This window comes from Papilio machaon, chromosome W (genome assembly GCF_912999745.1).
Source record: "Papilio machaon chromosome W, ilPapMach1.1, whole genome shotgun sequence".
Classification (NCBI taxonomy): Eukaryota; Metazoa; Arthropoda; class Insecta; order Lepidoptera; family Papilionidae; genus Papilio; species Papilio machaon.
The window spans coordinates 10,396,537-10,412,830 of NC_060015.1; the positions used below are offsets into that span (position 1 = coordinate 10,396,537).

Here is a 16,294-nt window from a genome sequence, read left to right on the forward strand (position 1 = left end):
ACCACCCCTCTGAGCAGACATGACCAACTCCTGAGTCGCCAGGCGGCTACGCTGTAGGTTGGCCTGATATACCACAAAATGGTCTTCCACTGCGGCGCCCTTAGCAATAACTTATTGACGCGCGCGCTATAGCGTCCCATCTTTGTCGTATGGGGCAGTCGCCGCTGAATGCAGTGTGTCCCGCCTCCTGCTGTCCGGCTCGGTCGCAATTCCGACAGACGGGGGCCCTTCCGTCCATGCGTGAGGGGCACTTCGCACGCTCGTGCTCCCCCCCGCAATGGCCGCAAAGGTCCACCGTCTCTTTACAGTGCTTGCGGCCATGACCATAGCCCAGGCAACGGGTACACTGCATCAGCGGCGACTGATCCTCCGCGATCAGGCCCTGGATGTCGATAAAAATGGTCCCCGCCTCGATTAGCCTTCGCCAAACCTGAGGGGAGACCTGTAGGATCACGTGGGCCTGATGAGGGTTACGCGCTCTCTTTCGGTATACTTCTTTCACTCTAAAGTGACTTGGATCCATATTCAGCCACAATCTCTTATTTTGTACCCTTAAGGACTCAATAATGTCCGTTTCGGAGTTGTAGCTGAATACGTTCCTCACTATCACTCGGGGGTCCCGATTTGCCGCCGGCTCTAGTTTTAACCCGTCGTTAGCTTTAAGTCGCGTTTCCATCTTCTCGAGCTCAGGTTTATTTCCGCAGCAGATTACCACTTTGCCGTCCCTTATCTTTCGTATTCTGTCTATTTGTATCCCAGACTTACGTGCGTCGAGGGTCTCCCTAACTTTATCAATCACATTCTCACTCGTATCCTTCTCCGAGCAAGAGGATACGATGAGGGCATGATTCGGTCGGCATAGTGGGGGCTGGGCCTTTGATATCGGGACCCTCGCTGTCTCAGCGTATGTAGCCACCGGGACTTTGAGGGCCTCTATGGCCTTTCCGGTTTCCCTAACGGTTTCTCCGTACTTTTTCACCCCCTCCGTTACCTCCCCAACCCTTGTCCCGACTGTCTCTACTTTTTGGTCTGTCTCTTCTATCTTCTTAAATATCTCTTCTGACATCTTTTCAGCACCTTCCGTTGCCTTAACAAGCTTTTCCATCTTCTTACTGGTTTTTTCTGTATTTATTTTTATTTCTTTTATTTCTTCCATGAGGCCCTCTAACTTCTTCACGTTTCCACATAGTGCCCTACCCGGGGGGTACTCGTCGAACCTATTCATTATATCGTGATTTATCATCTTTTTTATTGACTCCGTATTTGTAATGAGCTCCTTTATTTTGATCCCAATGTCCGCTCCACTATTTTTGCTCCGGACCAATTCCTCAATGCACCTGTCCTTTTCCTCAATCTTTTCCCTAAGTTCCTTCTCCTGATCAAAGTGCCACTGCTTCAGCCGATTCTCTAGGGTGCAAATACGTTCGTCCGCCTGGAGGGCTATCTTGTACAGTCCTAGTAGGTTGTCCAGGACGCCCTCCTTTATAGACGACTTTAAGTTCCCCGAGGACTCTAATTGAGTCTTTGCAGCCTGGTACAACTTCTTGGCACGGTCTCTGGGGCCTTCCGTTTGAAGGGCGCCAGTCTGCGGCTTGACCTGAGGCGGGGCCTCAGTGGCTCCTCGCGATTTCTGTTCTTCATCCTCTTTACGTTCTGTATAGGTGACTGTAACATTTTTGACGTTTTTCCCTAATGGAGGGGGAGACATGATTAGTTTATCAGGAAACAAGAACAACCTAACCTAATTGTCAAATGATTTAAAAACGTCACCAATAAGGGTGACGGTCAAAAGGACTTTAAATCGGCACAAAGTAATCTTAAATCTAAAAATCGTAAAGTCCCAATAGGGGGACAAACGGACTACACACAACACAGATTGATTTGTTTTAATTAGGTCTTTGACCAGTCTAATATTTTAAAACTTAACTATTTAACTAAACTAATTGGTCAATAAACCCTATTCTTATATTTATAAATCTATAAAATAGATCTAATATCACAGATAATGACCTTGTCAGTATGCAACTATAACTACAACTGTTTATGGCAACAAGTTAAATTATAAAAATTATAAAAATCCAAATTATTGCTAAGTCTAATTTCTAATTTTAAGTTACAATTTAATTAAATATAAAAGAAAAAGAATAAAGTGAAATAAAAGGAAATGAAAAGTTTTACAATTTTTTATAACTTCACTAAATAAATTGATTTTGTTAAATTTTTAAATTCTTGTTTAAATTTTGTTAAGTTCCAGTTGATTTTTTAAGTTTAATAATTATTATAATTTAAAGATTTAAAAGTTTAACAATTACAAAAGTTTTCAAATTTAGATTAGTAAGAAACTACGTCAATATTTACAATGATAACTAACAGGTTTTTGTTAACCAAGCAGTCAATTAATTACAATAAAATTCCCAATGCCTGAGACAATAGGTCATTAAATTTATTCTTAAGTACTTTGTTTTGTTTCACGCACAACAGTTGCAGTTATGTCGCTCTGTGGTTCCGGGCCACGCCCCTTTTTAAAACTGTAAACAATGTTCAAGAATATTCACAAGAGTTTTATTTTATTTTGTTGTTTGTTGTAAATTGTGTGTAAAATGTATTTGGAATATTTTACAATTTTAGTCGTCCAGTGTTTGTTATGAATTAGGTTTAAAATTTTTAATATGAAATTAAATTCGTCTAACACTAAAGGTCAATAACCTTGTCAACACTCGACGTAGTATCGGGGCAGTGACCCCGGGCCGTTTCTTAATTCTATTTCTTAATACTATTTGCGGCGGGCAATAACTCCGCCAGCAATTCAAACTTATATAAAATAAAAGAAAATTTTTTAAAAAAAGTTATTGTTAAATATAAGTGCTAATACTATGTATTGTTTATTCAAGTCGTTCCTTATTATCTAAGTGACTTAACAATAACTACGCCCTATTGTGTTACAGAATGGCCGCCGCCGCGCTCCTTTGTTTCACTAATGACCGCGGGCGAGCGAGCTCTCGGAACACAATAGGCGTATGCAAATGATAATGTAAGTTAAAATGTAAACACACTATTTCTTATTTTATTTAAATTAACAATATTAAAGTTTTAAGATATGAAAGTTTTTCAAAATTTTCCAACAATTTTTTAAAATGTTTTAAATATTAATAAATTTAGTTATTATGGTCGTTATATTTGTCAATATTTACACTTGATTATGTTAGTCTTAATAATCTTAATAATCTAATTCCAATAATAACACTTTTTACGTCTAATACAAAGGTCAATAAACCTTGTCAAAATATGGCGTCACGTCTAGGGCAATGACCCCGGACCGTTATCTTAATCCTATTGACGGCGGGCAACAACTCCGCCGGTCATTCAACTTATAATAACTTATAACTAATATTGTCGGGAAAAGCCCGGGTCAATATGTTGATTCTGACTTTTTCCGACTTGACCAGTTTTACAAAATCTTATCTTAATTTATTTATTTTATAATTTAGAAACACGTTTAGACAATTTCGTTTACTTATTTTTATGATATAATTTACGTTACTTTAATTAAATTGCCAAATTTATAATTTTTACATCAATTAATGCAATTTTTTAAAACTCTGATAATTACTATTTACTAAATTTTTACACTTTAATATTATACACTTTTATTCTAGTCCTTTATATTACAATAATAACACATTAATACAACTACTAAATATTACTAACTAATTCAGTCGTCAAGTCGGTTTAATAATTGTCTAGTTTATAATTTATCTGCAGCGCGAGTGTGCAGTTACGTCATAAGCTCCGCCTTCCACGGCCAGCAAGGTGCGGTGAGGTGCGGGCGGCGGAGGAGGAGGGGGAGCGCGGCTGCAGGTGCGCGCTATGACGTCACTTGTTTTCGTGATTTGTAATAACTTTATAATAACTTAACCGGATTTAACCAGTTATTTTTCTAAATGTTTCCAAAAATTTTCTTAAATTTACACAAAATGTTTTATTAAAAATAGCTTTATTACACGCTTCACTCTTGCTTTATTACTTAAGTTTTGAATTTTTATTTTACAATTTTAACACTTTTTTGAAAATTGTTTTTCTCAAAAACTGCACACGAGAAAAATCCAAGCAGGGTGTCTTTTTGTTCGTCTTGAAATGCACTATCTAACTATAATTTAAAATATATATGTCCTCGCTTTAAATCAAAAGTTATGATTTTTTGAAGTTTATGCACTTTTTGTCAGTTTTTAAAATGTTTATAACTTTTTAACCACTGACCTGATTTTCCTTTTGAAAATTGGTACCTGCTCGGTTTTTGAAGGGCTATCCAGCAATGTAAGTCACGTCCTTCTAGCACGTCTGGAACCAGGTCCACGTTGTCACGCCGTTTTGGTTTTTCCCCATTTTCTCGGGATTTTCTTACGGGAAAAATTCGGGAGACAACTCGAGGTCCTAGTCCTCGTCGAGACCTTTACAACGATGTAATAAAAACTATATGTTGTCGCGTTAAATTTCGCAGCGGGAATTTTTAAAGTTTTAAAATTTGCACAATTGGTGGTTTTTCACCAATAACTCCCTGGTCTTCCAACCTATAACTGCGATTTTCACACCGTTGTGTTCGTGGTAATTTTCCCTATCTCACGATATGTCGCACTAGTAACTTCACCCGACTTTTACCACCACTTTGATTTTTCGAGCGTTTTTGGCTTGCGGAGCACTATTTTCACACTTTGCGCGCGACGCGTCGTCAGGGCGGGCGGGACGTGACTGGGTTAGGTTAGGTTAGGTTAGGTTAGGTTAGGTTAGGTTAGGTTAGGTTAGGTTAGGTTAGGTTAGGTTAGGTTAGGTTAGGTTAGGTTAGGTTAGGTTAGGTTAGGTTAGGTTAGGTTAGGTTAGGTTAGGTTAGGTTAGGTTAGGTTAGGTTAGGTTAGGTTAGGTTAGGTTAGGTTAGGTTAGGTTAGGTTAGGTTAGGTTAGGTTAGGTTAGGTTAGGTTAGGTTAGGTTAGGTTAGGTTAGGTTAGGTTAGGTTAGGTTAGGTTAGGTTAGGTTAGGTTAGGTTAGGTTAGGTTAGGTTAGGTTAGGTTAGGTTAGGTTAGGTTAGGTTAGGTTAGGTTAGGTTAGGTTAGGTTAGGTTAGGTTAGGTTAGGTTAGGTTAGGTTAGGTTAGGTTAGGTTAGGTTAGGTTAGGTTAGGTTAGGTTAGGTTAGGTTAGGTTAGGTTAGGTTAGGTTAGGTTAGGTTAGGTTAGGTTAGGTTAGGTTAGGTTAGGTTAGGTTAGGTTAGGTTAGGTTAGGTTAGGTTAGGTTAGGTTAGGTTAGGTTAGGTTAGGTTAGGTTAGGTTAGGTTAGGTTAGGTTAGGTTAGGTTAGGTTAGGTTAGGTTAGGTTTTTTTTTTTTTTTTTTTTTGTTGACCTAACCTAATTTTGGTTAGGCCATACTATCTACTTCTAACATGAAGGTCAGAATCTTTGTCTGCTATTGTACTCTTTCATGCAAGTTCTCACTTTTATGCCTCTCGCACTTTCTTTCTTCATACTATTTCTTTCTTGTTTACATCGTCTTTCTTACTCATACGGGTGGGATTCCCGTCTATTCTACTCTATTCTATATTTTACTTTATTTATTTATTTATTCTTATAGGGTATTAAAACTACTACAACTCTGTCTCTTTATTATACATCTTGAAACTTACATACTAACTTATTTTATCTTATTTCTATTTTACATTTTTTATCTTATATTACTATTTTATATTTTGCTTTATTTATTTGTTATTTGTTGTTACAGGTGTAATAAAACTACTACAACTCTGCTTCTTTATTTTACAGCTTAGTACTTACATACTAACTTAATCTATCTTATACAATTATTTTGTTACTTTTTATTTTCTTATGCAGATTACTTATCTGTTCTAACTTTTATGTTTATTTAATATTATATTTACAAAGTGCCATATTGGTATATATTGTGGATTTATCAGTGTTTACATTTATTCTGGTTTTTATAATACTTAATTACACTTAATATGTTATAATTATCAATTAAGGTTTACAATTTTACTTTATTATTGGTACTATAACATTTTAATTTTTTAATATTTTTGTAATTTTACTTTACATTCTTTGTACCTTTTTTCTTGTTTACTTTACTTGTTTGTTCACAATATTTGTTGTTATTTATATTATAAAACATTACAATTGGTTGACTGATATTTGTATAATTTTGTCTCGGTGCCTTCTATATGCAATTTTTTAAAATTTTTAAATTTCCTTCCCTGCCTGTATATGTTTTATTTTTATATAATTTCTATATGCATATGTGTGTGTTGTGTGTGTGTTATAATTTGTTTTTATGTATTGTATGTACTTGTGTTTATGTGAATGTTGTATGATTGGTATGTTTACATTGTATTGTGTTGTTGTATTTTGAGTGTATGTGTGTATACACATTGTGTTTGTGTTGTGTATTGTTTGTGTTTATGTATGTTTGTATTTTGTGTGCATTTGTGTATGTTTGTTTATATTTTTGTATATGTTTTGGGTGTATGTTATACCTAAGTGTGATATACATCTATATTTTAATATTGTGGTTTTGTTGTTTTGTTTTATGATTTTACTAATTTGTAATATACTATAATTGTGAGTAATATATTAAATAAAATATTTTTATGAGTATTGTTTTATTAGCTGTGTTATACTTTTTATGTATAGTGTGTTATTTAATGTTAGTATAAATCCACTTTTACTGTTTTACAATGGTTATTATTTTTAAAATTTTTTGCATATTTATTTTACAATATTTGTATTTTATTTAATTTGTATAAAACTGTAAAAGTGGTTTGTTTGTGAATGTGTGTGTTTATGTATTTTCTTAGCTTGTGTATGTGTATGTTATTATGTGTGTTTATATATTTATTTATATATTGTATATATGTATTTTATAATGTGTTTAGTTGTGTTTGTGTTATATTTATGTATATGTATGTGAAATCTATGAGTATGCTATTGTTGACCGTGCTATTTGTTCCCATTTTCTTCTTATTGGGCATTCCTGGCTGAATGCGTTGTGATTGTGGTTGTTTACTTTTGCTTGCTTACAGTTACAGCATGTGGGTTCAGATTTGTTTTTCCATTCTTCACATTCAGATCGTTTGTGGGATCCTCCACAGTGGCTACATTTTTCTTCTTTATCTTTGCAGAACCGTTTGGGATGTCCATAACCCAGGCAGGTCGAGCATTGGATCAATGGTGATTGGTCTTCTACACGTAGCTTTTGTAAGTCTATCCGGACTTTACCAGCTTCCATCATGCTCTTCCAGACCTGGGGGGGGACTCTTATTACTACATGATTTGTTTGCGGATTTTTTGCTTTCTTTTTGTAGAGGATTTCCATTTTGTCTGTTTCAGTGTAGTTATTGAAAATATCTTTGTTTTGTTTCTGTAGGGCTGCCAGTATTTCCTCATCGGTGTTGTAGTTTAGTACATCCCTAATAACAACCAATGGGTTTTTGTTTTGTATATCCTGCACGTTTAGGTTTTCTGTATCTTTTAATTTTTCTTTTACTAGTTCTCTTTCTTTTTCTGTTTTAAAACCTATAATTATTTTCTGGTCCTTAGCTTTTCTTATTCTTTCTATTTCGACACCTCCCTCTTTAGCCTGAAGGGCCTTTCTAATTTTATCTAGAACCTCCTCTCCTGTATCTATTGGATTTTTAGATGTGATCTTTATAGAGTGTAGTGTTTGTTCTATTGTTTTTATTGGTGTGTTAGATGTTACTACTGATGCGTATGTTTTGCTTCTGTTGTTTTCGGTGTTTTGGTTTTTTATTATATTTTCGTTTAATTCTTCTATTCTTTTGCTGTTTTCTTGAATGATTTTGTTTCCCCTCTCCGTAATGCTTGCATATGTTTCTATTTGTTTGCTTATTCCATTCTCAAGTTTTTCCAATTTGTTCAAGTTATCCAGGGTGTCCAGTTTGTCCAACTTGTCCAATTTTACCGAATTTATTATGTTAGTCCTTCCCATCCCTTCCAACTCTTTGCGTATAATGTCCATCGTTTTGTTGTTCTCTGCGAGGAGTTTTGAGTGTTCCTCTATTTTCTGTGAAAAATTTCTATATTCATTAGTACTTGGGGGTGGGGGTGGAGAGGGGGGGAGATGGGTGGAGTTTGTGTTCTTTCTTAGGTTGCTTGATTCGAGTTCTTTGATGGTTTCCTTGAAGACTTTGAAGAGGCGCTTTACGGCGTTTTCGATTCCTTCTTTTATTTCTCTTTTAAGGTTTCTGGAGTTGTTTAGATTTATAAGGGCTTGTTTGTGGGCTGATTTCGCCTCTTCTATGTAGCTGTGGAGGGTGTTTGTTTCCCTAGTTGGTGTTTTGTTTTCTTTTCTTTCTAGTAGTGATGTGTGTGCGAGGTAGGTGTAGTATTCTGATTCAGAATCGGTTTCCATTTCTATTTCACTATACTGTGGTATATATATATTACTGTGTGCTGGTGTGGTTATTTCTGCAACTTCCTGTGTGGACGATGGTCTTTGTTTGGTTGGTGTTCGTTGCATGTTGTTTAGTGATATTTGTTTTATAATAGTTACTATCTGAGTCTAAATTCAAAATATTCTGTAAATATTTGCCGTTAGAATGGGTTGCGGTCCTAATATTATGGAGTTTGATAAGAATGATTGGGTACGGGCTGTGATTCACTAGAGTGATGATTTAACTGATTAATATTTATGTTTTCAAATAAGTATCTATTCGCTTGTTGGTGTAATTAATGTTGATTGTAGTTGCAAATAATTATAATGATGATATCAATACAGTGATAATACTTATTAAACTAATCTTATACTATATGTGCACAAGTATTATTACGAACGATTAAAGCGAGTGACACACAACAGTACTTAAAATAATTTTAATATTTTTAAAGAGTGTTTAATAATTTTCTATATAGACGTTAATTCTAATTTAGTTATATACAATAATTATTTTATAAAAATGGTAAGTTTAATTATCTAAATTTAACTTATTAATGGTATATTTGTTCGTTACTCTTATATTTAATGGTTTAATTTTAGTTTTACTTAGTATTAACTTCTAATCTAATAACTAGTAATTATTTGTAATTTATGAAATAATAAAATTAAATGTATTAAATGTATCAATTGTATTTCTATTTCTTCCACCCTGTTGTGTGTCAGTCTTTATTTCTTAATTTGTTATCTTTAGTTAAACTTTTCGTCACTAGGTGGCTCTAGTTCAAAATACAGTTGTAATACAAGTGTTTAAACTTAAGCTGGTGACACACGACAGTTTTTGAATTAATATAATATATTGAAGTTCTAAATATGTTTATGTAGGGTTTATAATCTATTTCCGCTATGTGTATTATTTAATTTATTTAATATTATACTAATTTGATGAATTTCTTATGAAGTGTAATACATTAAACTTGAAATATGTTAATTATTCTAATTAAATTCTATTTCTTTTTACTATGGTGTGTGACTGTCTTTATATTTTATTACTGTTATCTACAGTTCAGCTTTTCGCCGCTAGATGTCACCAACTTTAATTCACAGTCAGAGTACAATGGATTTTTCCAGAACAACTTAAGTGGATTACACACAACAAGAATATTTATTTGATATGATATTTTGAAATTTCTATTTCTATTTTAATTTGATTGATAAGTGAAAGTATTTGTTTTGATTTCTTAATTTGTTCTAGATATTTTTAATTAACAATTATTTTATAAGTTTTGAATTTTTATTTAGTTATATGGATTCAAAATTTTCTTTACTCAATTTATTTTCCTAGTTTAATATAAAATCTAATTACTAATGTTTAATGCTTTAATTAAATGTTTTGACTAAATCAGACTGAGAATGTTAAAGAGTTAAATTATTCGTTATACTAATACTATAAACTTAATATTTTTAAAATCTTCCTTTCGGTGTGTGTGCAATCCTCCTTATGTCTTGGCCTTGGGTGAGTGGTTTCCGCTTCTTACCACTAGATGTCGCCGGCTGCACGTGTGTTTAAAATTTTGTTTTTTGCTGTATTTTAGTATTAAACCTTTGTAAACTTCAGTTTTTTCACTGTATTCAAGTACACTACACTTAGATGAAATCCTGTATGTATTCCACTTCCCACTTTACACACAGTATTTCAAACAGCACGTGTTTGAAGTTAAAAGTATTTGTAAAATTTTATTCAATAATGAGAAAAATCAAATTTATATACTGCAAGAAAGGTCCATTTATACTGATTCCAATGATATAATTTAATATATAGGTCCTCGATTTACTTTCAGAGTTATTCCTCTGCGAAATTTTTGACTCTAACGGTTTTTAGTTTTTGCTTCATAACTTTCCACTAGATTGTCCAAATTTCACGATTCTTTCACTATTAGACGCACAACACTGAGACGCATCCAACGGTATACGACACTTTATAATTCTGCAACTTTTTTCTGCAACTTAAGATTTTCTTGCTCTAGAGCCGCGCGGAACGATCCGTTCGCCTTGGCGGTTGGCACGCGACTGGGTTAGGTTAGGTTAGGTTAGGTTAGGTTAGGTTAGGTTAGGTTAGGTTAGGTTAGGTTAGGTTGAATCGCGCGCCGGTTGCCGTACCGTGTGCATCGCTTCCGTGTCGCTCCGCATTTAAAATTCGATAAATGTGGTAAAAAGTGAGGTGATATACCAGTGTTATACATCGGGAGATGCGCCTCGGCGAGACGCATCCAGTGATATATAACACATAGTGGGCAGAGACCAAAATAGTTAAGTTTTTAGTGTTTTAGTGTTTTAACGGTTATTTCGGGCGTGGCACTTTTTCGTCAAAGTCTAAAAAAGTGCTTCGATTTCGACGTGTGATATATCGGGAGATGCGTCTCAGTGAGACAAATCGACCGATATAGTTTTTAGTGTGGATAGAGACCAAATTAGTTAAGTTTTTAGTGTTTAAGTGTTGTAACGGTCGTTTTGGGCGTGGCACTTTTACGACAAATTCCAAAAAGTGTTCCGATTTCGACGTGTGATATACCGGGAGATGCGTCTCAGCGAGACAAATCGACCGGTATAGTTTTTAGGGTGGACAGAGACCAAATAGTTTAGTTTTTTAGTGTTTAAGTGCGTATCTTAGTGTTTGTAGAACTTTACTTATGGAAAGTCTACTATCGCTATGAGCGACCAAAACAAAGTGGCTTACGACATGGGCGAGGACACCTCCATGTCGGACTACACGTGCTCAGAGGACGAGGGCGCCTCCGGGCGCCGGCTGGGAGCCGCGGGCGCCGCGTGCACCGAGGACGCCGCAAGGCAAAACAAGGGAGGTAAGCCGCGGTCAGCGGGCTTGACATTAAGGTACCGAACGGGAACGACCCATAAACGGCCGTTGGCCGCCACATCCGCGGATGAGGACGCCCCGGCCGTGGCGCATAAAGTGGCCTCCTCTTCGACGAGGGGCCGCGTTAGGCGCCCGGTAGGGGTTTACAGCTTCCTCAAGGAGGCAAAAGACTACTTAGCTGATGGGGGGGATAGTGAGGGGGAGGACCCCGATCCAAGTTACCGCCCTCGCGGGAGGATAGCGAGCCCCATAGTGGCTTCAGCAAAAGCCTCTGACGACGGGACCACCGACGCCCTATCCAGGGGCACGGTCGAGGCCCTCGCCGAGGAGGCTCTAAAAAGTGTAGAAAAGATAAAGGAGGAAATTAAGAAGAGCGGCCACCTAAAGGGTACCGTGTGGGGGCAAATCAACCGGGCCACTAAATGTGTTGTTGAAGCGGTCGAGGGCCTTCGCGACATAACGCCTGAAGAAGAACAGCGTAGGCTCCGCGCGGACAATGCTCGCCTCTCAAGGGAGCTGGATATTGTCCGCAACGAGCTGCGTGCCTTCAAACAGGCGTACGTGGAGTCGCAGCGGAAGTCCGCTGCAGCCCCGAGAGAAGCGACAGGGCCCCAGCAGCCCAACTTTGAGGAGGTGCTCAGATGCGCCATGGAGGAGATGAAGGGGCAACTCCTGCAGTCGGTAGGCGGGATGATCAATGCCCGCCTACAAGACCTGGAGATGCGCCTTCCTCCGGAGCCCGTCATGAGGCCCCCTCTGCGTGCCGACCAACGGCAGCCGCCGCCGCCCCGTCACAAGTCCCGATCGGGGCTCGTGGAAGGCGCCATGGAGGTGGATGGGGAGGCCCAGCCACCCCAAGCGCCCACACCCAGGGCGGTAAAGAAGGCGCCGAAGAAGGGCGCCGCTAAGCGGCCGACTGCCCCCCCGCCTCCTCCTCCCTCCAAGGGAAAACAGGGGGCAGGACAGGCAGACGCGACTCCTCCCCCCCCAACCGCTGGGACAAGCGGAGAGGGGGAAGCCCAGACGGGGACTGCGGGCAACTCCTGGTCCGAGGTTGTCCGGCGGAAGAAGAGGGGAAATGCGGCTGTTGCTGCTAATTCCCCCCCCTCAGCCGGAACAACCCGGCAGATCGCCCCGGCCCCACCAAAGGCCGTTAAAATCGTTGCCCCAAAAACCGCGGCCATAGTGGTGACCCTCAAGAAAGGGGCCACCATGACCACCGCGGAAGGGGCCACGACTGACGCGAAATACACCGAGGTCCTGGCAAAGGCCAGATCCTCGATTTCCCTGAGGGAATTCGGTTTGGAGTCGGTCAGGATCCGAACGAGCATGACCGGCTCCAAACTGATGGAGGTCGGGGGGACCACCCCCGAGGAAACCGCGGACCGCCTCGCCGCCGCCCTGGTGGAGGCAGTAGGGAGCTGGGCGGACATCACCCGCCCAACCAAAATGGCCGTCCTCAGGATCACCGGTCTGGATGACACGGTGACCACTGAGGAAGTGGCGGCCCAACTGGCATCGGTCGGCGGGTGTCCCCCCACCTCCATGAAAGTAGGTAATATCAGGCCGAGTTTCTGGGGCGGAGGCTCCGCCCTGGTCAAGTGCCCAGCGACTGCCGCTAAGGCAGTCGTGAAGGCGGGACGAGTGGCCATCGGATGGACGATGGCCACCGTCAAAGCAGTGGAGGCCCAGCCATTGCGTTGCTATAAATGCATGATGCTGGGCCACACTCGCGCCCTATGCCCAGCGGAGACAGAGAACGGGCGTCTCTGCTTCCGCTGCGGCAGTGAAGGACACAAGTCGGCAGAGTGCGAGGCCCCCTGCAAATGCACCGTGTGTGCAACGACGGGGCGCCCACACTCACATGTGATGGGGGGTGCCAAGTGCACACCCCCGTCGGTGAAGGGCAAAGCCCCGTCGTCGAGCAGAGTGCCTCGCACTCAGCCCCAACCGCACGGCAGCCGCAGGGCTGAAGAGGAAGAAATGCAGGTGTCCTAATGCCTAGACACCTGCATTTCGAAATTTTACAGACGAACACCAACCACTCTGCCCGCGCACAGGACCTGCTCATGCAGTGCCTGGCAGAGTGGAGAATTGCTGTTTCCGTCGTGGCTGAGCCCTACTTTGTCCCCCCCCAACCCAGTTGGTTCGGGGACACAGAGGGCTCAGTAGCCATAGTGGTGCCGCCATCGAGTCAGCAACACCTCTCCCTCAGGGAGAGAGGAGCTGGCTACGTGGCGGTGAACTGGGGAGAAGTAGTACTCATAGGAGTCTACTTCTCCCCAAACAGGAACCTCCGGCAATTCGAGAGGTTCCTGGATGGCCTGGAGCCGGTTGTGCAGAGAGCATCACCGGCCCAGGTCATCGTGATGGGGGACCTCAACGCTAAGTGCGCAGCGTGGGGGTCCTCCATCACTGACCTGAAAGGGGCGCTTCTCCGGGACTGGGCCGTCATGATCGGCTTAGTTCCGGAGAACCAAGGCAGCGCCAACACGTGCGTGCGCCGACAAGGGGGATCAGTCGTGGACGTCACGTTCGCGACCCCCGGCATCGGTGCACGCATATCGTGTTGGCGGGTCCTTGAGGAGGTGGAGACCCTGTCCGATCATCTGTACATCCGGTTCAGGGTCTCCACCGCGCCCCAGGGGTCACAGGCCCGGACGGCGGCGGCAGGACGGCGAGGCGCCCAGGGCTTCCCAAAGTGGCAGCTCTCGCGCCTCGACCCTGACCTGGCGGAAGAAGCCGCCATCGTCCGGGCATGGGCGGAGGAACCCCCCCAAACGGTGGGGGTCGACGAGAGGGCGGTGAGATTTCGCCGTGATCTGACCGCCGTCTGCAACGCCGGAATGCCCAGGGCGCGACGTGGCTTCGCGCCCCGGGAAGGCGTGTACTGGTGGTCGCAGGACCTAGCCGCCCTGCGCTCCGCCAGTAACGCCGCCCGACGGGCATTCACCCGGTGCCGCAGACGGCGGAACAGAACAGAGGAGGAGCTGGAGCGCCTTCACACCGAGCTGAGCTCGGCAAAGAAGGCGTTCTCCAGTGCGATCAAGGCCGCCAAGGACTCTGCCTATGCGGAGTTCTTGGCGACCCTAGACGCAGACCCGTGGGGGCGCCCATACCGCATGGTGCGGGCGAAGTTGAAGGTGGCGCCCCCCACGGAAACGATGGAGCCGGCGGTCCTTAGCGCGGTGGTCGAAGGGCTGTTCCCGGATAGCCCCCCTTTTGTACCACCGCGCATGACAAGAGACATGCCGGCGGACATCGAGATGCTGAATCGGCCTGACGCTCTCGCCCCACCTCCGATAACGAAGGAGGAAATGGCCAGGGCGGCGGGCCGGCTCAGGGGGACCCGCAAGGCCCCGGGGCCAGACGGAGTGCCTGGAAAGGTTCTGCACATTGCGCTGGAACACCTCGGGGAACGCCTCCGCAGACTGTTTAACGATTGTCTAGCGGAGGGGCGTTTCCCCGGGGTGTGGAAGGAGGGGCGGTTGGTGTTGCTGAGGAAGGAGGGTCACCCCGTCGACTCTCCTTCCGGCCACCGGCCGCTCGTGATGCTGGATGAGGCCGGGAAGCTGCTCGAAAGGGTATTGGCTTCCCGGATCATCCAGCATCTGGAGACGGAAGGGCCGCAGCTCTCCGAGAACCAGTTCGGGTTCCGGTCCGGGCGATCCACTCTGGACGCCCTGACCGCCCTGAAAAGGTTCTCGGAGGATGCGGCCGAGAGGTGTCAGGGGGCGATGGCGGTGTCACTTGACATCGCCAACGCCTTCGGCTCCCTCCCCTTCGGAGTAATAGAGGAGGCACTTCGGTTCCACGAACTGCCCCTCTATCTCCGGAAGATTGTGGGACACTACCTGCGAGAGCGGGTAGTGTCCTACATGGGGAGGGAGGGAAGAGAGGAGCGGCGGATGGCCTCCGGTGTTCCTCAGGGGTCCGTCCTAGGACCCCTGCTGTGGAACATCGGCTTTGACTGGGCCATCCGCGGGGAGGTGCTGCCCCGGATGGCTGTCATCTGCTACGCGGATGATACGATGATAGCCGTCCGGGACACCACCTGGAGGAAAGTCAAGAGGAGGGCGGAAGCCGGGGCCACCCTGTTGGTCCGGAGGATCGAGGCGCTCGGACTCCGCGTGGCACTCCACAAAACCGAAGCCCTTTGCTTCAAAGGGCCGAGGTGGAGAGTGCCCGCAGGAGCGACCCTCCGGATCAACGGGGACGAGGTCGAGGTTAAGGCCCGGATCAAATATCTTGGCCTTATCCTCGATGGGGGTTGGCGTTTCGGAGATCACTTCCGGACGCTAACCCCCCGACTCGTCGGCGCGGCTTCCGCCCTCGCCAGGCTCCTCCCGAACCTGAGAGGTCCGGGCGTGCAGGTCAGACGACTGTACGCCATGGTCGTTCGCAGTATGGCCCTGTACGGCGCGCCGATATGGGCAGAAGCCCTTGACGCGTCAAACAGGGCCCTCCTCCGCAGGCCGCAGCGCATCGTTGCGGTGCGCGCATGCATGGCCTACCGCACGGTGAGCCACGCGGCGGCCTGCGCTTTGGCCGGCACTCCCCCGTGGGAGATAGAAGCGGGTGTGCTGGCCGAAGCGTACCGGGAGCGGGCCGAGCAGAGAGCTCGGGGCGAAGCCCCGGCTCCAGAGGAGCTTGCCCGGTCCCGGGCGGAGAGAAAGCGAGCGACCATAGAGCTGTGGGCTGCTGGCCTAGCGGACGCCGAATACGGCGCCCGCACCATAGAGGCCATACGCCCACGGCTCTCGGACTGGTGCGGGAGGCGCCACGGCGCAATAACATACAGAATTTCCCAAATACTTACAGGTCACGGGTGCTTCGCGCGATACCTTCATCGCATCAGAAGAGAGGAGACGACGTCGTGCCACGAGTGCGGCGCTGATGAGGACACCGCGCAACACACCCTTCAGGTTTGTACAGCGTGGTCCGAAGAGCGCCGCACTCTGGTAGCGGCGATTG

The 16,294-nt window shown here is 43.8% G+C and overlaps 1 protein-coding gene across 1 annotated transcript; it reads left to right on the top strand.

Moving 5' to 3' along the window:
* Nucleotides 1-11,155: 11,155 nt before the first annotated feature.
* LOC123723152 (spermatogenesis-associated protein 21-like) lies at nucleotides 11,156-13,318 on the top strand. The gene has a single exon (XM_045685713.1). It carries the CDS (start codon nucleotides 11,156-11,158, stop codon nucleotides 13,316-13,318), a length of 2,163 nt encoding a protein of 720 aa, XP_045541669.1.
* Nucleotides 13,319-16,294: the final 2,976 nt, after the last annotated feature.

Coding starts and splice junctions, on each gene's coding strand:
- LOC123723152 (XM_045685713.1), top strand. CDS start 11,156: ATGAGCGACCAAAACAAAGTGGCTTACGACATGGGCGAGGACACCTCC.